At 42.5% G+C, this 21,186-nt stretch overlaps 1 protein-coding gene across 2 annotated transcripts in view; it reads right to left on the reverse strand.

The window, feature by feature from the left end:
- The window catches only part of LOC121863824, a 38,443-nt gene that overhangs the window by 4,084 nt on the left and 13,173 nt on the right, over positions 1-21,186 (reverse strand). The window contains exons 1-7 of one of the 2 annotated variants that reach the window (XM_042362692.1): positions 16,982-17,253; positions 5,564-5,705; positions 2,626-2,760; positions 2,412-2,512; positions 1,831-2,000; positions 464-617; positions 107-254 (exon numbers count right to left, since the gene is read on the reverse strand). In XM_042362692.1, the coding sequence (XP_042218626.1) occupies positions 107-254; positions 464-617; positions 1,831-2,000; positions 2,412-2,512; positions 2,626-2,760; positions 5,564-5,705; positions 16,982-17,022 (891 nt within the window). In that variant the 5' untranslated portion in view covers positions 17,023-17,253. Of the gene's footprint in view, positions 1-106; positions 255-463; positions 618-1,830; positions 2,001-2,411; positions 2,513-2,625; positions 2,761-5,563; positions 5,706-16,981; positions 17,254-21,186 lie in introns of those variants that run through there. The other variant, XM_042362693.1, reaches the window with a different exon arrangement.

The raw sequence follows: 21,186 nt of genomic DNA on the forward strand, positions 1-21,186 counted from the left end.
AGTACTATTATTATACTTTATACAATTACTGCTTCAGTAAGTCTATAAAGCAGATAAATTCAATAAAACACTAATTAGAAGTATTTAATAATACAGTATTACTCACAGGAGCCAGGCACTTGAGGGCCCTTCGAATGGATCGTGAAGTTGCACTAAAGTCAATGACAATATCAACTGGGCCTCCACAGGCATCCTTGGTGCGCTCAACCAGCTGCTCCTCATAAAGGTCTTCATTCCATTGGACAACATTTACCCTGAAGTGAAAATGACACAAGTTAAACTTTTAATTTAAAAACAAATTAAAATCACCATAATTATGTATTGTCCTATAATAGAATCACTTGTCATATATTTTTTCCACCAGAAAAAAATAATAATTGGAAAATGTAAAGTAAAAAAGTAAGAAAAAATTACAGTACTGTAATTGAAAGGTGATGGAATTTTTTTTTCCGATGTCTCTTACTTTAAATATTCTTGTGCAATGGATATCCCTTCATCTCTGAGACAAGCCACATTAATGTTGATACGCTCTCTTTTCTCTGGCCAGTAGAAGCGGGCAATCCTCATTGCCCAAAGAGCAAGGCCACCTGTGCCCACCAATAACAGCTTACACTGTCCTGTGGAAACAACAACTTTCATGAATTTACAACAATATCAGAATGACATACAGTAACATTTTCTTCATGGAATTTCAGTCCTGTACTTGTTAAAGTCATGATTAAGTTCATGATTTACTTAAAAGATAAAGTATTGTATAGATTTCTAATGGGAAAATATTACAAATGTATAGGTTCTTTATGTCCCTACCATACATTGACTTCATTTACACAGTTATACTGTATACAGTACCTAGTTTCTACTATAGATGGGTAAGGGGTAATTTAATAGAAGTTTAAGTGCTTCAGAGAACATTATGGTACTCAGTCAAGTGTTCATACCTGGAGCTAGCTGATGCCTTTCCCACTAGAGTTACAGCCTCAGGTTAAAGAAGCTACAACTTCAGAAAGTGGTCAGGGCAAACCTTTTTGGAGTGAGAGTTATGAACTTAGGATATCCTGCCAGAGAGTGTTGTGACAACAGCAAGTGTGAACTCATATAAGATGAGACTTGATCAACACTGGCACAGGTACAGATACATTCTGGAGACAGTACATGCCCAGTACTTGTCATCAGTGCGTAACAGAGACGTGGCTGAATGCTCATGTCGCTAACAAGCCGATCAGTGACTAATGAGGATAAGGTAAAGTATCAAATACTGTATCTTCTCTATACTCCACTGGTTCTTACCAAGTCTAGTAATTTAATCACTTAGGATGGGAACCATCATGCTACCAATCAGATGCTTTAAAGCAGAGATGTAACTTGCATATTAAATCTGTACATACAGCACTGTACAGTATTTGGCATTTTTCTATGATGTCACACATCACTAACACAAGGGAATACAACTTCATGCTTGCCAAAATACACACAAGGTAGTTGAGCTATAGAAGAGTTCATCAGCTAAAGCTGTAGAATAAAAAACAGCACAGTACTGGGCTTCAATATAGCTCTTGATAAGGCTATCAAGAACAAGCCACTGGCCTTCTTCCCTTGGCATGGCCACCTCTAGTTTGAGTTGCCATTAGGTAAATACGGTAAATATTCTTGCTTTAATTTTCCTAAATCCTCTTTGCTTCTTACCAGCTTACTGGCCAGTCAGGAGGTCGATCAGTTCCCTGTTATGCAGTGCTGGCAAGTGCTGAGTATGTATGGGCAGACAGTACCTGAACAGTTAATATTCAATTGGCAAATGTGATACTTAAAACAGTACAGCACTGTACAACTCACCTGTCTCCCCTTTCTCTGCCAACACCTTTTCTACATGCTGGTGAGCATGAAATACTGTATTCATAGCCCATAATGCACCAGAGGGCAACATGGCAGCTGTGCTGAGACTCATGTTATCAGGAACCTTGATTAAGTACTGAACTTCAGGCACTGCAATATACTCAGCATACCTGCAAGGTGAAGAAAGAATTTACACAAAGCATAATAAAAAATATGATAATTACAATGTCAAGGTGGAATAATTTTTACACTTTAAATGGACTCTGTGACATGGGCAGTACTGTACATTCATACTGAAAATGTTAAAGTTTTCAGATGCTGAAGACAAAAGTGAAACATATGAACAAGAGCATCAGGTTAGATCTGAGACACTTCATCAGTTTAACGTCATTTATTATTTGGTACTCTTGCTAAAGCTATCATACTGACCTTAAAGGTAATGTAAACTAGGGTAACCTGATTAATACTGTTGTGTTTGTTAGGTGACAGTTATTAAATATTATACTGTATTCGGCCTGAAACTTATAAAGATAAAGGGATTTGGGTACAACATGGAGGATAATGAACAGGTGGGAGCATACCCAGGAGGATGCCCCTCATAGGGGTAAACAATGACTCTGTCCTCCAGCTGAAGATCTGTCTCCCCGACCTCCTCCCCCAGCGCGTCCACCGTACCAGCCACCTGTAACAAACAATATTAGACCACAAGGAACAAATTACAGTTCATAAATATTAATACAGAAATTATGGCATATGCTGTGAAATAGTGGGATTTAGTAGTGAACTAAGACCAACCTCATAGCCAGGGAAGAGTGATGTATCCCTGACAGAGTGGTGAAGGGGAGATCCACAGTGCAGTGCCTCAACTGACTTGATGCTTGATGATGATGATGCTGACCTCAAGCGGTAACAGACACCAGCATTGCGCACCTGTAAATGGAAATTGCATGTAGGCCATTTTGTCAACAGTTTTGAATGGGGCGTCTAAACTAAAAAAAAATGAGGTAGGAAAGGCTGTGGATTAATTCCTTCCATCTCTAATATAAGTGAAAGTGGTTAATGTGATATAACGCAAGATGCTGGTAATTGCGAAATGACTAGCTATTAAGTAAACAGGGATAAAACATTAGAATTATCCTTCAGCATCTATTGCAACATATTAGATTCGAAAATGGTTCAAACAATTACAAATAAGCACCTGCCATGTAATCTTTCACCGTATTAACATGTTCATCATACATGCAACCAGGCAAAATAAGTTACTCTAGCAGGGTTAGAGTACAATCCCTTATTGGACTCGTTATCACTTAGTAACATTATCAAGAGAACCTGTTAAGCCACTGCAAGTATAATGGAGTACTGTACTTATAGTCTACTGTATTTGATGTGTCAGAAGAGAGCTGCTATCCAGTTAAGGTCCAAATGCACTAGAGGGCTTGGCAAAGTCTAGTTCTTCTCAGATAATAATAATAATAATAATATCGTATGGGTAGTTAACATCAGCTTGGTCCCCATCCTCCCCACCCAGTAGCAGAATAGAATTAAAAAAAATTTTATTCAGAATTATAACAAGTACAGATTCACGTACAGTATATAGTACTTTACAGTGTTTCCAAACACTATTGCCTGGCAATTGACTTCTCTGATACAATTGCTGTGAGTTAAGGTCAATGTCAGACCAGGACATCATTGCTCTCTGTAGTTTTTCCTCCTTTGCTCATCGATTACATTACCAGTATATTGTACAGTATTATTTATCAAGAGGATCATGTGGACAGTAGGTGTCAACTCACTAATCCAAACTGCCTCATACTGTACAGTACTGGGAATATTGCTATAATTCGTGTCAAACGCATGATGCACGTCCGCTCACGAGATGATGGTTTTACTGTACAGCATTTGTGTAAAGAAGTTAAAAAAAAACTGAAAGTGTTAAAGGTGTCATGGTGAGTGATATATGTACTGGTCCAATGTAAAAAGTTCACGGTGTCATGAGATAACTAGGTAAAAATCTCTCCGATACCCCGGGTACATGAAGGACCAGTCGGTGAGCACGAGTGTCTCACGTGACAATCTGGATGTGTATATGCATCATCCTCACCTGGGTTCTGCCCGATTCTCTATCATGTCTTTATTTTTCTTCCTTCACTGGGAATGACATCCTGCACTCAAGTTACAGTACAGCTAATTTCTATGACACTTTGACATTACAGTATGTTATAGTGTAAGCCATAAGGGAGCCAATTAGGTGCATTCTCACATAATTCACAGGTACTGTACTGTGATTGAAGTATGACCTGCGTGATTCCTGGCCTGGCTGTCTCACTACAGTCCAGTCATTTGGTGCAAGTCGCATCATCAGGTCAATCACTGTGTTCGTTCAAATCCACCAACTGACTGTTCAGCTTACAATTTCATATTACAGTACAGTATGTTTGTAAGTTTCTGGAGCTACTGTAGTCAAATGTTAAAAAGGGCCTACCAGTGCATGTGTTCCTATATGGGTCAGTGATGTCTCCCACCTTCAGCAAACTTGGCTTTTTTTTTTTTAATATACGAAGTGTTGTAGCGGGACATGCTGTTTCTGATTGTGTCCAGTCATGTGTCCGTCCATCAGTCTGTCACACTGATAGTTCATAGTTTAAATGAACGACATAAAAGAAAAAAGACTAAGTTATCTTCTTTGTGTGTTGTGTCATCAACATGCGGACTAAGTTATCTTCTTTGTGTGTTGCGTCATCTTTATGCGATGACTTTCCTTGTTACTTGTCTATGTTGACCTCATGTTGACCCAGGTCCTGAAATTCATCCTGACAGTTTACTCGACTTTTACTGCTAATGTTGACTCACGTTCTTACTGGCGAACTTGTATAACATTTTTAGATACTGGGTTCAAAAGTTTCCGTGGTCTCAAAAGCCTTGTATGCAAAAGCGGATTTTCGAATTATTAGGGGCGAGCCCACCACATGATGTCAGTCTAGTATTAGAGGATGAACTGAATTATCTGGACAGAAAACGATTTTTTTTTACCCATGGCAGGCTCGCCCTTTTTTCACATGGAGCGCCTCAGTGATTGACTGTCAGTGGATAATATATCTGGATAACTTGTGCATTAAATACTGATGAAAGTATGGCTGGTGGGATAGGTGTTGTTCGCCAAGGAAGAACAGTTATTTTTTTGTAGAAAGGAAGTTTTCAGTCATTATCACTTTTATACACACAGGTGGGGAAAGGGTGCACCTATAGTATAGTTCTCATTAATCTTGTAGGTGCCATCTTATCTCAAGAACAGTTGGCTACAAATGTTAGGAATACTGCAGTTAACTAAAACACTAATATAAACCAAATAATAATAAAAATAATTATTAAAAGATGTTGCAGTAGGTTAACATTGACTAGCTTTGGTTATTTGAGACTGGATAGGGTTTAACCTAAATAAGACTAGTTGGCAGTGTCAATTTAGATTAACTTATCTTTGTTTATACAGTATTTAGGTTATGTTATTTTAAGTTACATAGTTCCTTAATGTTAGGAAGCTTTTAAAATGTTAAATTAGGTTGTAAGATGTTGATGGATAAGGGTGTGTGTTTTTCAAGAAAGTGTATGGTAAACATAGGAGTATACAAGTAGTAGTGTGTGTGGTATAAGTAGTGTAGAATTGTCGTGCTTCCTAGTGTTTGCATGTGGGCTAAATTCAGAACTGTGAAGTGGTATAAGTAGGTGAGTGACGCACCTTGACCCTGGCGCCCGCTGGTGGGGTATCGGGCATGGGAGTCTCAAAGTTGAAGATGCATTCCTTGAGCTTGTGGGTCGGGCTCTCGATGCTCACTTGTTTCACCAACCGCGCCATGTCTTCTTCAGTACTGCCGCTCGCCCTGTGCACACAAAGACGCTCGTCAGTATAACAACAAGCAAATGTATTAAACTAACATTGACATAGGGAATATTTTCATTAATGGAGTAGGTAAGCTTTAATATAGGGAATGTATGCGTTTACAAATAGCCGAACACACAATATAACCCCGAAGTTCCTCAGTTCCTTCGTTAAAAAATCAGGCTGAGCTCTTTTGAGTGGAGAAGAACCAGCCAGGATTGAAGATAATGCGCGGACATGTTTTAGAGTTGCGAGTTCCGTGGAGTGAGCGACGAGTGTTATTCTATACAGTACTATCCCAATAATTCTTTTGGGTGATATCACTGATAACTGTGTAATGTTGACATATTAGTTGTCAGTTTTAGGTCATTGGACCCTGGTGGTCTCCACACGTCACACAACTGGAGCACTGTTTAATAAAATGCATTATTGAACAGCATGCACGCACGCACGCGCGCGCACACACACACACACACACACACACACACACACACACACACGTCAGAGGTGACTGAGGGTTGAAATATGGTCCAGGAGAGATCACAGAGGGGTTGGGTCACCTTGGCCCAGACGTGGAACCTGATATTAATACCTTCCCCTCATGGCCGTATCCCAGCCTCCAACTCCCGGGAATGACATATATATATTTTATAAACCCAATACATGAGTGATATGACCAAATAAAAAAGTTGATGGTGAGTAAAATAAAATAGTTTGGAAGTATGAGTTAGTGATGAGTCTAAGTGTTTAAGTACAAGGGAGGCTCCATCGTGGTCCTACCTGTAGCGAGATACAGTACCATACATTGCAGACTCCTCACAGTCCCGTAAATTTAGCATACTCAAAATTTAATTACAGTTCCTTAAGCAGTCCGTAAGTTATCATAACTCTAGTGTTTACCCTGTAAATTCAGTTCTCTTGTCGGAAGGTAGATGACAGTGCAGGAGGTTGTTGGCCAATCAGCGCTCAGTTAACAAAATCATCAACCAATCACAAGAGAAGGAGAAATCAGCTGAGAGGGATGCACGTGATATTAGTTTGTAAACAATAGATGGAAGGACAACCACCTGAAGAAACGACCAAATTTCAGTGAGACTGAAGTATGCGCCATGGTGTGTGAAGTCGCCAAAAGAAAGAAAATAATTTTAGGGAAATTTAGCCTAGAACATGGTGTTTTCCTTTCAATGTTTGGGTCATTTGGTCTGAATTGTCTTCAAGTTCATACAAAAAACAACAATTTAAAACCTGAAAATATATCTGATTATCCGTAAATTTTCTTAAATTAATACTCTACCCTATGATACTGTTCATGAAAAGTCTGGAACTAGACCTAAGGTAGCTGCGAGACAAAGTGTCTCACTGACAGCCTGACACTCACCAAAAAAACCATGTACACATTCTCTAACCTAACATAAAATAACATGACCAAACCTAACCTATAACCTATTGGTATAATTTCTTATTTAAATATTCCTCATGTTATAACTACATTGAGTAGGCCCCACGTTTAATCATTTATTGGCCTAAGAATGAAAATGGAGGTTTGTATGCCCCTATTAATCAAGTTAATTGCAATCCATATTTTACGCATATCATTTAATTTTGGCTAACCTTTAGAGCCTTTCATGTTATCATAAGCCATATACATAAGAAAATAGGGCTAGGTTATTGTTTGCATATTAGAAAAACAAGGCGAAGTCTAGGCAGGAATGTTCACTTCACCTCATATTTGGCTTTCATTACTGAGGGATATTTACGGCTATACAACATTAATAAGGTCTATCTATAAGTTTACTCAGTCATAAAACATATTTTTACCCTAAGTGTGAACAATACAAACCTTCTGTTTTGGTAAAAAATACTTTATAATTTGTAAGAAGACAAAAGATGTGTCTCTTCCAAACTGCGACAAATACAAACACTCAAGCCTCGTATTATTGCAACAAAAATTTTACGAAAAAGACAAACTGAAATACTAATTTCAGTAAGTTGATGTACAAAACATTTTCTTCATTATTTTATGATAAAACAATTCTAACAAGCATTATTACAACATATATTATTATTATTTTTTATACAATCGGGAATTAGTGACTACTACATCCGGGTTGAAAGTATTACAGAGCTTCAGGGGCTGGTGTAAGTTATGCGCTTTAACTTACGGAGTTCGATGTCAAATATTTGTTTTGAGTATACCAACGGTGTTTTGAGTATACAGATCTGAGACTGTAAGTCCAGTTACGGGGTACACAAAGACATACAGTCCCATAAATGTTTTTGAGTATCCGGCCCCTGCTGATGCTTAAACACCTCCATACGTAAATACTTGATACGAAAACAAACTATAGTGTAGTTAATATACACACTTGACCTCAGTGTACTCTGTCACTGGTTACGAATTCTCTTTCCATTATATTCTGGGGTCCGTCAAGAGGGACCTTGACTGCTATTTCAAGGATGAAATTTCACTCGTCTGTGTGTGTGTGTGTGTGTGTGGTAAAATTACAGTAAAGTTAAGATGTTGATTCCTGTTTTATGTTTGAGTATATCGTCCATGACAATATGAAACAAACACACTGTTGTAAACACCCGAAAAATCCACAAGTTCGGACACAAAACAATCACAAACACAACTCCAACACGAGGCCCTCGACATGGGGAAGAGCCTCAAGATGTTCAGATTAATGCGGATTAAAAGCCTGAGCTCAGAGTCGTAAGGGTGGTGGGGGGCGAGGATGGGGGGTGGGGGGGGAGGCGTGGAGGGGGCAGGTTGCGGCGTAGTAGGGAGAGTGGGAGTAAGAGGGGCAGAAGTTGTGAGGTAGGGAGAGTGGGAGTGAAAGGGGGCAGAGGTCTTGTGGTAAGAAGAGTGGGAATGAGAGGGGCAGGTTACGTGCGTCGTGAGGTATAGGCAGTATGGGGTGGGGGGGGGGATATACGTGAAGCCGAGGAATAGAAGTCTCAAAGTATATAATTTAAGTACAATTGCGTGGCGCGGCGATAGTCCTGGTGCTTGTTTCATTCACTCCTCACCCAGCACCTCCGTACACCCACACCAGTACTACACGTTAACATCATCACCACACAGACACTCTCACACCAACACCACACACTTACACCCTCATCAACACTCACACCAACACCACACACTCACACCAACACCACTCACCTACACCATCATCACACACACACCAACACCATAAACTTACATCAACATCACACACCAACTCCACCACACTTCCACACCACCGTCGCACTGCATTGCCACACCACCAAAACACCACGGCACTTTCACGCCACCACCACACCATTACTACATCACCACAACACCACTATCACCACCATACAACACCATCACCACACCGTAACACCACTATCACCATCACCACCATACACCACCACCATCCCCACCCCACAACACCACCATCACCACCATACACCACCACCATCACCACCCCACAACACCACCATCACCACCAAACAAGACCACCATCACCACGCCGTAACACCACTATCACCACCACACAACACCACCATACTACACCATCACCACCATGCAACACCACCATCACCGCCATACAACACCACCATCACACAACACCACCACTAACGCAAAAAGTCTACACTATGACCATTAACAAAACCTAAGTAATTTCTGGGTGTTTGATATACTTATGGTAATATACCTCACTTCACGCCTGAGCAACAACATGTTTACCCCAACAACAACAACAACAGCAGCAGCAGTAGCAACAACAACACCAACAACAACAACAACAGCAACAACAACAGCAACAACAACAACAGCAGCAACAACAACAACAACAGCACAACAACAACAGCAGCAACAACAACACCAACAACACCAACAACAACAACAAAAACAAGAGCAACAATAACAAAAACAACAACACGCTTCACACATCTCGAGTTGGCTTTAGAACACGTGTTTATGTGTATAAGATAAATCAACAGGACATCAGTTACTGTAAACAACACGTCCCTTGAAGAGAAAATCGGGGGTAGGTTGAGTCATCACCCCATGAACCACCCCCCTAACCTAACGTAACCTAACCCAATCAAACCTAACCTAACCTAAACTAATCTAACCTAGCCTAACCTAAACCAATCTAAACCCAACCTAACCTAAACCAATCTAACCTAACCTAACCTAACCCCTCTTTCCTGTACTGGCAAGAGGCGTGGCCCATTGCTCAATAACGTGTTACCAGGTACAAGCGGCAGGCCACCAGGAGTACATGACGTCACCGGGAACGGATTAAGTCGCCATAGAACACATCCCGTCACCAAAAGAACTCACTGCGTCACTAGGAACACGTCCCGTCACCAAAAGAACTCACTGCGTCACTAGGAACACATCCCGTCACCAAAAGAACTCACTGCGTCACTAGGAACACATCCCGTCACCAAAAGAACTCACTGCGTCACCAGGAACACATCACGTCACCAAAAGAACTCACTGCGTCACCAGGAACACATCACGTCACCAAAAGAACTCACTGCGTCACCAGGAACACATCACGTCACCAAAAGAAACTCACTGCGTCACCAGGAACACATCCCGTCACCAAAAGAACTCACTGCGTCACCAGGAACACATCCGTCACCAAAAGAACTCACTGCGTCACCAGGAACACATCACGTCACCAAAAGAACTCACTCGTCACCAGGAACACATCACGTCTCCAAAAGAACTCACGTCACCAAGAAGACATCACGTCTCCTAAAGACCTCACTGCGTCACCAAGAACACATCCCGTCACCAAAAGAACTCTGCGTCACTAGGAACACATCCCGTCACCAAAAGAACTCACTGCGTCACTAGGAACACATCCCGTCACCAAAAGAACTCACTGCGTCACCAGGAACACATCACGTCATCAAAAGAACTCACTGCGTCACCAGGAACACATCACGTCACCAAAAGAACTCACTGCGTCACCAGGAACACATCACGTCTCCAAGAGAACTCACTGCCTTCCCAAGAATGAATCACCGCAGTCGTCCGTAACACGTCATTCACCTTTGCTGCTGTCCGTGAGTCAGACTGAACGTGAGTGAAGGAAAATTACTGTACGTGTAAATGATGAACAATTGAACTACATAATGAACAATTGAACTACATAATGGATAATTGTACTATATATTGAACTACATAATGAACAATTGAACTACATAATGGATAATTGTACTATATATTGAACTACATAATGAACAATTGAACTACATAATGGATAATTGTACTACATAATGTACAACACTGAAAGTCATGGTCAAAACACCGTGTATGCAGTGGCTTGCCTGTCTGTCTGTCTGTCTGTCTGTCTGTCTGTCTGTCTGTCTGTCTCCATTGGTATTGATTACGTATTGATCTGCTTCATGGCTGCTGCAAGTATCCTATTAAGTGTTTTACTGAAAGATACTTATTAAATTTATTAGTGTTTATTAAGTTTACGTGTATGTGTGTTATGAAAAAGTTTGTGCATGTATGAGACAGTGTATATGTATGTGTATGTATGTGTGTACGTGGTTGTGTGCAGGTTTGTGATGCAGTGTCAGCTGGCACGTGTTCACAATCTTAGCGAAGAGGTCACGAAGGCCAGTCAAGAGGGGGAGGTGTGTGTGTGTGTGTGTGCGCGCGTGTAATAGTAAGGGAGGTTTCTATTGTAACAACTGTAGTGTGTGTGTGTGACATTCGCATTAGTGTGACATCTGTAGTGCGTTACTGATGTCCGCGGTGTATGGCAGGTTTTCTACAACGACGTGACACTGGCAGAGTATGACACGTGATACACCATGTGAGGGGCACGTGATACAGATGACGAGTCGGTACATTATCAGGGAAGGTGTGCCTCGATTCTGTTGATAGCACGCCTCCTTCCGTCACACACACACACACACACACACACATACAAACACACACACACCAAGCGCCAAATAATACACATATAAAATATTATGTTACTACAAATGTCATATATACGGTGCACACGAGGCGCCTCACATGTGCACATACGAGGCTACATGTCACGTACGTAGTGGTCTATGTGGTGACGCGGTGACTATGAGGCGTCAGAGGTGTAATGCTGTACATACTTCACTGAGAGAGACGGTGGTGGTGTGTGTGTGTGTGTGTGTGTGTGTGTGTGTGTGTGTGTGTGTGTGTGTGTGAATCATAGTGAAGCAACCCAGACTGCGTGTACGCTCAGTGGTCAAGGAGAGATTGTTATCCTCATTGTCAAGGTTGTGAATGTTAGGTTAGGTGTTTCTGTACTCTGTCCCTGAGGAGCTGCAACTTAGGCGAATCTCAAGAGGAATGAAGGAGGAGAGTTAAATCTGTGTGTGTGTGTGTGTGTGTGTGTGTGTGTGTGTGTGTGTGTGTGTGTCTTTAGCTTAACGATGGCCTACATTGTAACAACAAATTCACTGTGTGGGTTTTGGGAGTGGAGGGGAGGGGGGGGGGGTTAACGGTGTACATTTCATCATGGCCCATTAAATTATTACGAACATGTGTGTTGATATGGTCATCGAGAACACTGCCAGCGTTAGTACAGCTGTGTAAGTATATGACTCAAATACTCTTTTAGAATGACCCGTGATTCGCAATGTTTACCTTTCCATTTAAACGCAGCGATCTACTGATACAACCACAGTTTATAACCCATAACTTTATATAAAAAAAAATCCTCGCTTCATTGGAAACTAAGCGAGAGGAACATCAAATTTGGGGGCCATAAAACTCGATTTTTATTATTAAACCAAAATAATTTACTTGAAATCTAGTGATGACAAGTTACTGTATGTAAGACACATGTGATGTGAGGTACAGCCACGCAGCTCTCCTGGCTATGGCTGACCTGTGTACAGTACCTCAAGTTTTAGGAAATTGGACCATGGAAATACTGTACATACTATACTCGGTTACTTACTTCAATGGTTCTAGTGACAACCTCAACTGTGGAGTAAATAATACTAGACTATTTTCACAGGGGTGATCGTCCCCAATCTCTGACTCAACACAAGAACTTGGAGAGTAAAACTGGCTTTGACCGTCACGGTAATACTACACATGTACAGTACTGTGTTAGCAGACTGCATATACTGTAGAGCGTGGTGCAGCGAATGAGTAGCTGGATGCTCACACGCCGGGGTATAATATGGGTGACCTCGAGCATGTTATCAGACGAGCACAACAAGGTGTAAACACCAGATAATAAGAGTTATGAGAGGGAACAACTGTCGTCAACACTACGTCACAACACACCCACTCCTGTCTACGTCTAGTGATACTTCCGCTGCCCGTCCCCTCTTCCCCCCTCTCATTATTATTACTTGAAGCTTTAAATGTCGTCCTCGTAGTGAAGGGATTAAGTAATGAGATGGTAATAGTAGAACAGAATTGTGACGGTCGCCATGTGTTTTAAAGAAGATGGATATGACGTCAGAGTTGGCCTGTTACAATGGTCACGGAGTGAACAATGAGAAATACACGAGCAGGTGGTTCATCGCGTGCATCGTGTACTATGGCACGTGCACCACCACTGCCATACACACAAGTACCAAGATGAATCACAATCCGAGAACGACGACCTCAAGACACCAGTGCTGCGTAGTAGTGTAAGGTGATAGGTCAGCGGCGTTCATGTTCACTGACCTATGACATTGGTTTGTTTACTGGTGGTATCACTTGTACCGAGTCTCAAGGTAATGCAGTGCTTTATCTTATCATTCCTTATAAGCGGGTCAGGGTGTGTGGCGACCCCCGGCGTGTTTAAAAAAAAAACACGTTTTCCCATCCCCCCCTCCCCCTTGAACACAACAACCCACTTCACTTAACCTTACTCACCCAACACGACAATATGACTATTAGTTAAAAAAAAAGGCTGGAGATGTGCGATTTTGTGCTGTATAATTCTAGTGAAGGTGTTTTTTTCCGGCGGGGAGTGGCGACTCCTCACCACCCAGGCCAGATGTACACATGCCCGATTGCACCCCAATTTTAACAACCGGCATCCGCCATACGTGCACCTCTTGGCTCTTGCCACACAACCTTACAACACCTCCCTGTTGTATCGTCAGCCTCACCATCCTGGCAAACATAATGCTATTATTATTACTAACACAATAGATCTATAAACTCTCTTGTACACATAATATCTGTGTATGGCTCGAGAGATAATTATGCAGGTACACAGAGACGTGACAAATTGTAAACCAACGGTGAGTGTGTAAGTTGTGAGAGAAGCAAACACGAGCCAGCGACCATCGAGGGTTAGTGACTAGTACTGTCCTATCGTGTACAAAAGTCCCTTCCAGTAACCAGCCGCATTGTGAGTTCAAATCACCTGAGGTTGAATCAGTGAAACAGGTGAAGTAAGTGTCTTGATGGGCCGACACTTTTGTGCACGATAGTACCTCTGGTCTTGTTGAGGTTGCTTGTGAGGCTCATAGCTAGTTTGTGTTGGTCCTGCTTCCCTCTCTTCTATTGTACTGCCGTGACTCTACCTACCTACTTTATATACCTGCCTGTCTCCTCCTCCTCTACCATCTCTACAACCTCCCCCTGCCTTCTCTCTCCATCACTTCCTCAAGTTATCCCAACCACCATCTCCATCACTTCCTCAAGTTATCCCAACCACCATCTCCATCATCCTTACCACCAACACCACTTCCTCAGTTATCATTACAACCACCTCCCCTTCCTCCATCATCCTCACCACCACCTCCAGTAGCCCGACTAATACTACCCCCCCGCCCCACACACACACACACACACACCATCCCCATCATTCTCCACCACACATCCACTCCGGTCCGTGTACGTGAAAACCTGTGGCCAAAAAGACTTGTAAAATTATATCTCATATAGTTGTCGGTCGCTCCAATAAAGATCATATTCTGAGACTGTACGTCAGGTTAGGTTAAGTTGAGAACATAAGAATGAAGGAAACTGCAGCGGGCCTATTGGTCCACTCTGGGCAGTCCCATTTACACCCAACCCCTATCGCTCATATATCCATCCAACCTATGTTCGAAGCTATCCAGCGTATTCGAGTTAATGATGATGTTTGGTAACTTGTTCCATTCACCCACTACTCTATTTCCAAACTAATATTTACTTATCTCACGCCTAAATCAAAATTTGTCTAATTTAAAACGTAGGGTGAGATGTACAGTGAAGGGCCTTCCGCGTGTGTATCACCTGTATGTGCTTAACAGAGAAGTGACCGACCGACCACCCGACTGGCTAGTGATCTGATAAGTGGTGAAGAGGATAATCTATGTGGGTTAATTAATGAAGACTCAGATTATAAGCTTTGCCTTATCGTGTGTGTGTGTGAGTGAGAGAGAGAGAGAGCGAAAGATAAGCGAGGTCTTAACTTTCTCCTACGTAGGCACTGTACCGTATAATTTGTGTGGTGGTGTTTGCTCGGGATATCTTGGTGAAGGTAACTCCTGGTCTTAGCATCTGAGTGTTTTATGGCCCTCGGCTTCCTAAGTTAGCACTGACTTGATACTGTTTACACCTTTAGCTCGACCCGTTTAAATTAGAGATAAAGAGGCGCTGAGTGCTGCAATTATATTTCAGTATTATGTCCTTAACGGGGGTATATTAGTGAAAATGTTTGTGTCGTCATGTTACCTACACACCAGACCACCACCCATCCCACCCCATCCTCCCCCGGCCCGTTGGAAGTGACAAGGTCTGGCTGATGCCCCGGGTAAGATGATCGGTGGCACGACTTGTGTACTGGGGAGATTACCGAGTCGCCCAAACTGTATTGTCTCACGAAGTTAAGCATGAGCACAACACACACACACACACACACTATATGGATAAATGATAACACAAATCAATTAATATAGTGAACGATCTCGTGAAATAATGTCACATGATAACTGACACGTGGAGGGGAAGAACACGTTATCTTCCTGGAGACACAACCTCAAACACCCTCACGATAACTTCCTTGAGATTATAACATAAGTCCAGGAGAGTCATGTAGGTCCTGGAGAACTAAGAAAATTAAATTTTGAGTCAAAGACTCCATGGAGACTCACAAAGATTCCATGGAGAGACACAAAGACTTCATGGAGAGTCACAAAGATTCTTGATATATACAAATGGTTTTCTGGAGAGGTTCTCTTGAAGGCCTCCTGGAGAGATTCTCTTGAAGGCCTCCTGAAGAGATTCTCTTGAAGGCCTCCTAAAGAGGTTCTCTTGAAGGCCTCCTGAAGAGGTTCTCTTGAAGGCTTCTTGGAGAGGTTCTCTTGAAGGCCTCCTGAAGAGATTCTCTTGAAGGCCTCCTGAAGAGGTTCTCTTGAAGGCCTCCTGAAGAGGTTCTCTTGAAGGCTTCTTGGAGAGGTTCTCTTGAAGGCCTGCTGAAGAGGTTCTCTTGAAGGCCTCCTGAAGAGGTTCTCTTGAAAGCCTCCTGAAGAGGTTCTCTTGAAGGCCTCCTGAAGAGGTTCTCTTGAAGGCCTCCTGAAGAGGTTCTCTTGAAGGCCTCCTGAAGAGGTTCTCTTGAAGGCCTCCTGGAGAGGTTCTCTTGAAAGCCTCCTGGAGAGGTTTTAATAATGACCTGAAAAGAATCGTCTCTCAAAAAGCTCATTAATCCCATTGGTGAATAAGGCTTCATTGAGAGCCTAACTTAGCAGAATTGAAGCCTCAGAAAGAGCCTTAACCCTTTGGCTCCTGGGGTTTCCCTAAGCTGAATAAAATAGCCTCATTAAGAGAACCACCACCTCATGCAGCACCCCTGACGCCCCTACCTTGGCAGGGACCTTTGTGTGAGACTTATTAGAATCTGTATTATTTTATCAACTTCTCTTTTACTAAATGTTACATGCATGTAATTTTTAGACAGCTGAAGGACGCTAAAGTCATTTATGGCGACAAATATCAGAGCTGTGGTGCTGGATGCCTGGTTAGGTTACCTGTGTGTTGGCTACTTTGCTCGGTGCTCCGTAAGAAGCTTCTCTATTACCTATAATACACCGTGAAAAAGTAGATACACCCATATACCTCATCAAGTGCGTTCACTGGATTATTACTGCAGGAAGTACCGAAAATTGTACCTATATGTCTTTGATAACTTTTGGACAAGAATTTAAACATTTTGAGTGACGGTTTTATCATCTCACTGGGAAATATTAAGAGGTGAATATGAGGTTTTGCCGGTAGGAAGGTTGAGATGGGACAGTTGCCATAGTGACAGGTAGACAAGCAATCGGTGGTGGTTGGTAGGAGGCAGAACTTACTCGTTAGGCTGATCCTTCTCACTCTTGAACACGACTGGCATTGTGAGGTGTTGTGGTCACTGCCTGCCGCTGGTTCCTTGGCTCACCCACAACAATATCTCCACTTGAGTGTTCACTTGGGGACGCGTGTCTCTCACCAGACCTGAGTGAACGTCTCTCCCGACACTAGCTGAGTCATACACTGTCGCCTCCCACACCGAAAACGTGAGAATCAGCTGGTTCCAGACAGGAATACCGTGTGCAAGATCTTGCTTGGAATCTAAAAAAGCGTTGCTCGCCGTCCCTGTGCCGCTCACTTACACCTACCTGTACAAATAGCACTACTAGAGTGATGACGGCACTCACAAGGCATCACACCTCAGCTCACTTATCAGTTAAGGCGGGGAACATGACACGAGGTGGAAATGTGGCAACCGCGCGCACACGCTGGTCACGTGCTCACTCGTATTGATCATTTGCGAAGGACGAAGAGGTCGACGCCGGAGTCGCGAAACATTATGAAACTTAACACATTTATTGTTATTATTGTGTTTAATACATATAGTGAGGGGAGTCTCAACAGTACGTCTAGGTAATGGTGTTAAAGAAAGGTACAGGTTTAGTGAGGCGAGGACGGCTGAGGAGAGGCAGGTGTAGTACAGGAGTGTATTAAGGTGGACCCCAGATGTGTAGTAGCACACAATGTACACCTGTGTCTTATGTAGTGATTTACCTTAAACACAGATATTATACTGTAGTACCCCGTCACCTCACCCACCTCTACACCCTCACGTGTTATCAGATTTTTTCACAAGTGGTTACTATTTTTTTAACAGTTTACGGATACTGAAGTAAAAGTGTAGTATTTTCATAAACCGATCAACGACACCAGTTATGACCTCTGTACCTCACATAATGTCTCTATAACCTGGGTGGGTGGTTCTTGCACAACTGTAGTACTCAAAGATTTGTATGTCACTTTTTTCCCACACTTGATAATGAGGGAAAGCCAATAGGTTATGGTAGATCATCATTGTAATTTTGGTGTCATATTGGCGGCCATCTTTGTGGCTTTACTTAAGTTAATCAGTTTGTGGGGAAATGGAGCCTCTGTGACTCCGACCAGCTGTGCCCGCAACACACACACAGCGACTCAACACACATCTCGTATAGGTGTGTGTGTGTGTGTGTCGTAAGATAGGCCACCGGTGTCGCCTTTAGCCGCCTTTAAAATTTTCCCCTTATCATCAGGTTAATTTACTGTAAGACTTATGATTCTAAATTCTCAAAGTTTGGCAAGTTATCCCACAGCCTCACTGAAGCGGGGTGTGGTGTTTTATTGCGAGTCGCACCTCAAACCTCAGCAAAGTATCCTGTGGTCTTAATAATACTGTATCTACATGTGTTCCCCACCCCCTTGTATTTGTTTAATCTTGTACAACACGCACACACACATAAACACACGCGCGCACTGGTATAAAGACACACACACATTACTAACACACACACATACACGCACAAACACACGCGGCAGAAATAAACATTGAATAGGGTTCATCTCTGAAGACACGTTAAACCTGTGGTCACTAACACTAATATGTACGAGTTAACTGCCTGACGAGGTGGAGATGTCTAGTGGAAGTGTCAGGTGGAGGTGTCTAGTGGAAGTGTGGTGAGGTGTCAGTGGAAGTGTCAGGTGGAAGTGTCAGGTGGAGTGTCTAGTGGAAGTGTCAGGTGGAGGTGTCTGGTGGAAGTGTCGGTGGAGGTGTCTAGTGGACGTGTCAGGTGGAGGTGTCTAGTGGGAGGTCAGGTGGAGGTGTTGGTGGAAGTGTCAGGTGGAGGTGTCTAGTGACGTCAGGTGGAGGTGTCTAGTGGGAGTGTCAGGTGGAGGTGTCTGGTGGAAGTGTCAGGTGGAGGTGTCTAGTGGAAGTGTCAGGTGGAGGTTGGAAGTGTCAGGTGGAAGTGTCAGGTGGAGGTGTCTAGTGGAAGTGTCAGTGGAGGTGTCTGGTGGAAGTGTCAGGTGGAGGTGTCTAGTGGACGTGTCAGGTGGAGGTGTCTAGTGGGAGTGTCAGGTGGAGGTGTCTAGTGGAAGTGTCAGGTGGAGGTGTCTGGTGGAAGTGTCAGGTGGAGGTGTCTAGTGACGTGTCAGGTGGAGGTGTCTAGTGGGAGGTCAGGTGGAGGTGTCTGGTGGAAGTGTCAGGTGGAGGTGTCTAGTGGAAGTGTCAGGTGGAGGTGTCTAGTGGACGTGTCAGGTGGAGGTGTCTAGTGGACGTGTCAGGTGGAGGTGTCTGGTGGAAGTGAGTAAGATAACAGACTTTGTATTTATACCTCGTAATCCTTGACGTTCATTACATTTCATATTTTATTAAGTTATTTACGTATATTATTATCCACAAACATAACATTCTCGAAAATCTTACCTTGGCTCGAGAGATTGTAATCATTATTTTTATTTTGGGGGAATTTGATTACCAATACTTCCGAGCCTAGCTGAAGTGTGTGTGTGTGTGTGTGTGTGTGTGTGTGTGTGTGTGTGTGTGTGTGTGTGTGTGTGTGTGTGTGTGTGTGTGTGTGTGTATGGCTTCCTGTATTGGTCACATAACAAATAGCACTATAAGGGCATCTAGTCTTATTTTGTATCACACAGACGCCATATGTTTCTCAATGACATGTTGCTTCGCTCCAAATAGGTTAGGTTAGCTTAGGTTAGGTTAGCTTAGGTTAGGTTAGGTTAGCTTAGCTTAGGTTAGGTTAGGTTAGGTTAGGTTAGGATCAACGTTAAGCATTGATCTGATCGTCTATAGTTTCTCTTAAGTATATCTTACATTTATTTGTAACTGTAACTCTATACTCGATGTTGAATTTTTGATTAAGCACCTTCAGCGCTAACCTATTCTAATCCACCCTAAGATAGTCTAATCTAACGTATTTTTATATAAGTTAACCTAACCTAAACCTACTATAATCCAACCAAATCTGAACCTAACCTAACCAACTATAACCTAACCTAACCAAACCTCACTATCGGAGGTACAGTATAGCATTAGGGTGTTTAATCATTTTAGGTAAAGAAGAATAAGCTAAGGCGCCTAATCTTCACGTGATATCCTCTTCTTTGTTGTTAACCTGTCCTGTCACTCACCACCTCCCAGAATACAATGCACATCAAATTTTTTTTTTGAGAATTAAAACAAAATAATAATAATAATAAAATCTAATAATGAATTTTTTCGAGAAATTAAAAGATGAAGAAGAAGAAGAAAAAAAAACATCTTTAACAATGATCGTCTTCGTCTCTGTAAATAAATTCTACATCTGACAGTTTTAAAAGACCTTGAAGGAAAGAAGGTGTTTAATGGGCTTCTTATGTAATATTTTGTTCAACTGGATTTACTGTGTGTGTGTGTGTTTGTGTGTGTGTGAATTATATCATATTAAATATACTGTGGACCTACACTGTATTCATTCATGGGGGGGAGGGGGGCATAATCACGCTTTATATATCTGTCTGTCTCTGCCCCTTGTCTATCTATTCTGTATATATATCTATTCATCTATCTATCTTATTGCCATTAAGGATTTAGACAACGCGATGGACACTGAAAATATGGTGTATAATTTTTCCCTATTTGGTCTCTGAGAATAGGTATAATTATTGGTATTTTAGGAGTGAGAGCAGAGTAGACCTGGAATAGTGAGAGGTAGAGAGAGGAAAGAGGTGTGGGTGGAGTTTATTAGGGCTGAGAGAAGGAGAGAGAGAGAGAGAGAGAGAGAGAGAGAGAGAGAGAGAGAGAGAGAGAGAGAGAGAGAGTGTTCACGGGGTGGGCGCGTACCTTCCTTCGCCCTCCCTCCCCTTACTGTTGGTGTTATTACCTCGATATTATTATGGCTTCGTGCCAACTGCCTCACTTGTGACTCACGGAGATGCCAGTACCCAGGGGCAGGGGAAGGGGGGCGTGGGAGAACTTGAGGTGAGGTTGGAGGTGAGGACAGGTGAGTGTGTTGTGTTCAGTGACAGGACACAGTCACTACTACAACCTACCCTGTGGTGGTGTCGGGAGTGAAGTGTGGCGCACGGGCCAACACCCATTGACGACCTTACGACCTTAACGATCACTGGCCGAGAGAGAGGATGTTTGGCGCCAGCGTTGCTCTCTCATGCCACGGTGTATTGAGTATTTGATCCGAATATATTTAATTTATATCCTACTTTATCCATATTATCA

The sequence above is a fragment of the Homarus americanus genome, unplaced genomic scaffold (assembly GCF_018991925.1).
Source record: "Homarus americanus isolate GMGI-L3 unplaced genomic scaffold, GMGI_Hamer_2.0 scaffold48354, whole genome shotgun sequence".
Classification (NCBI taxonomy): Eukaryota; Metazoa; Arthropoda; class Malacostraca; order Decapoda; family Nephropidae; genus Homarus; species Homarus americanus.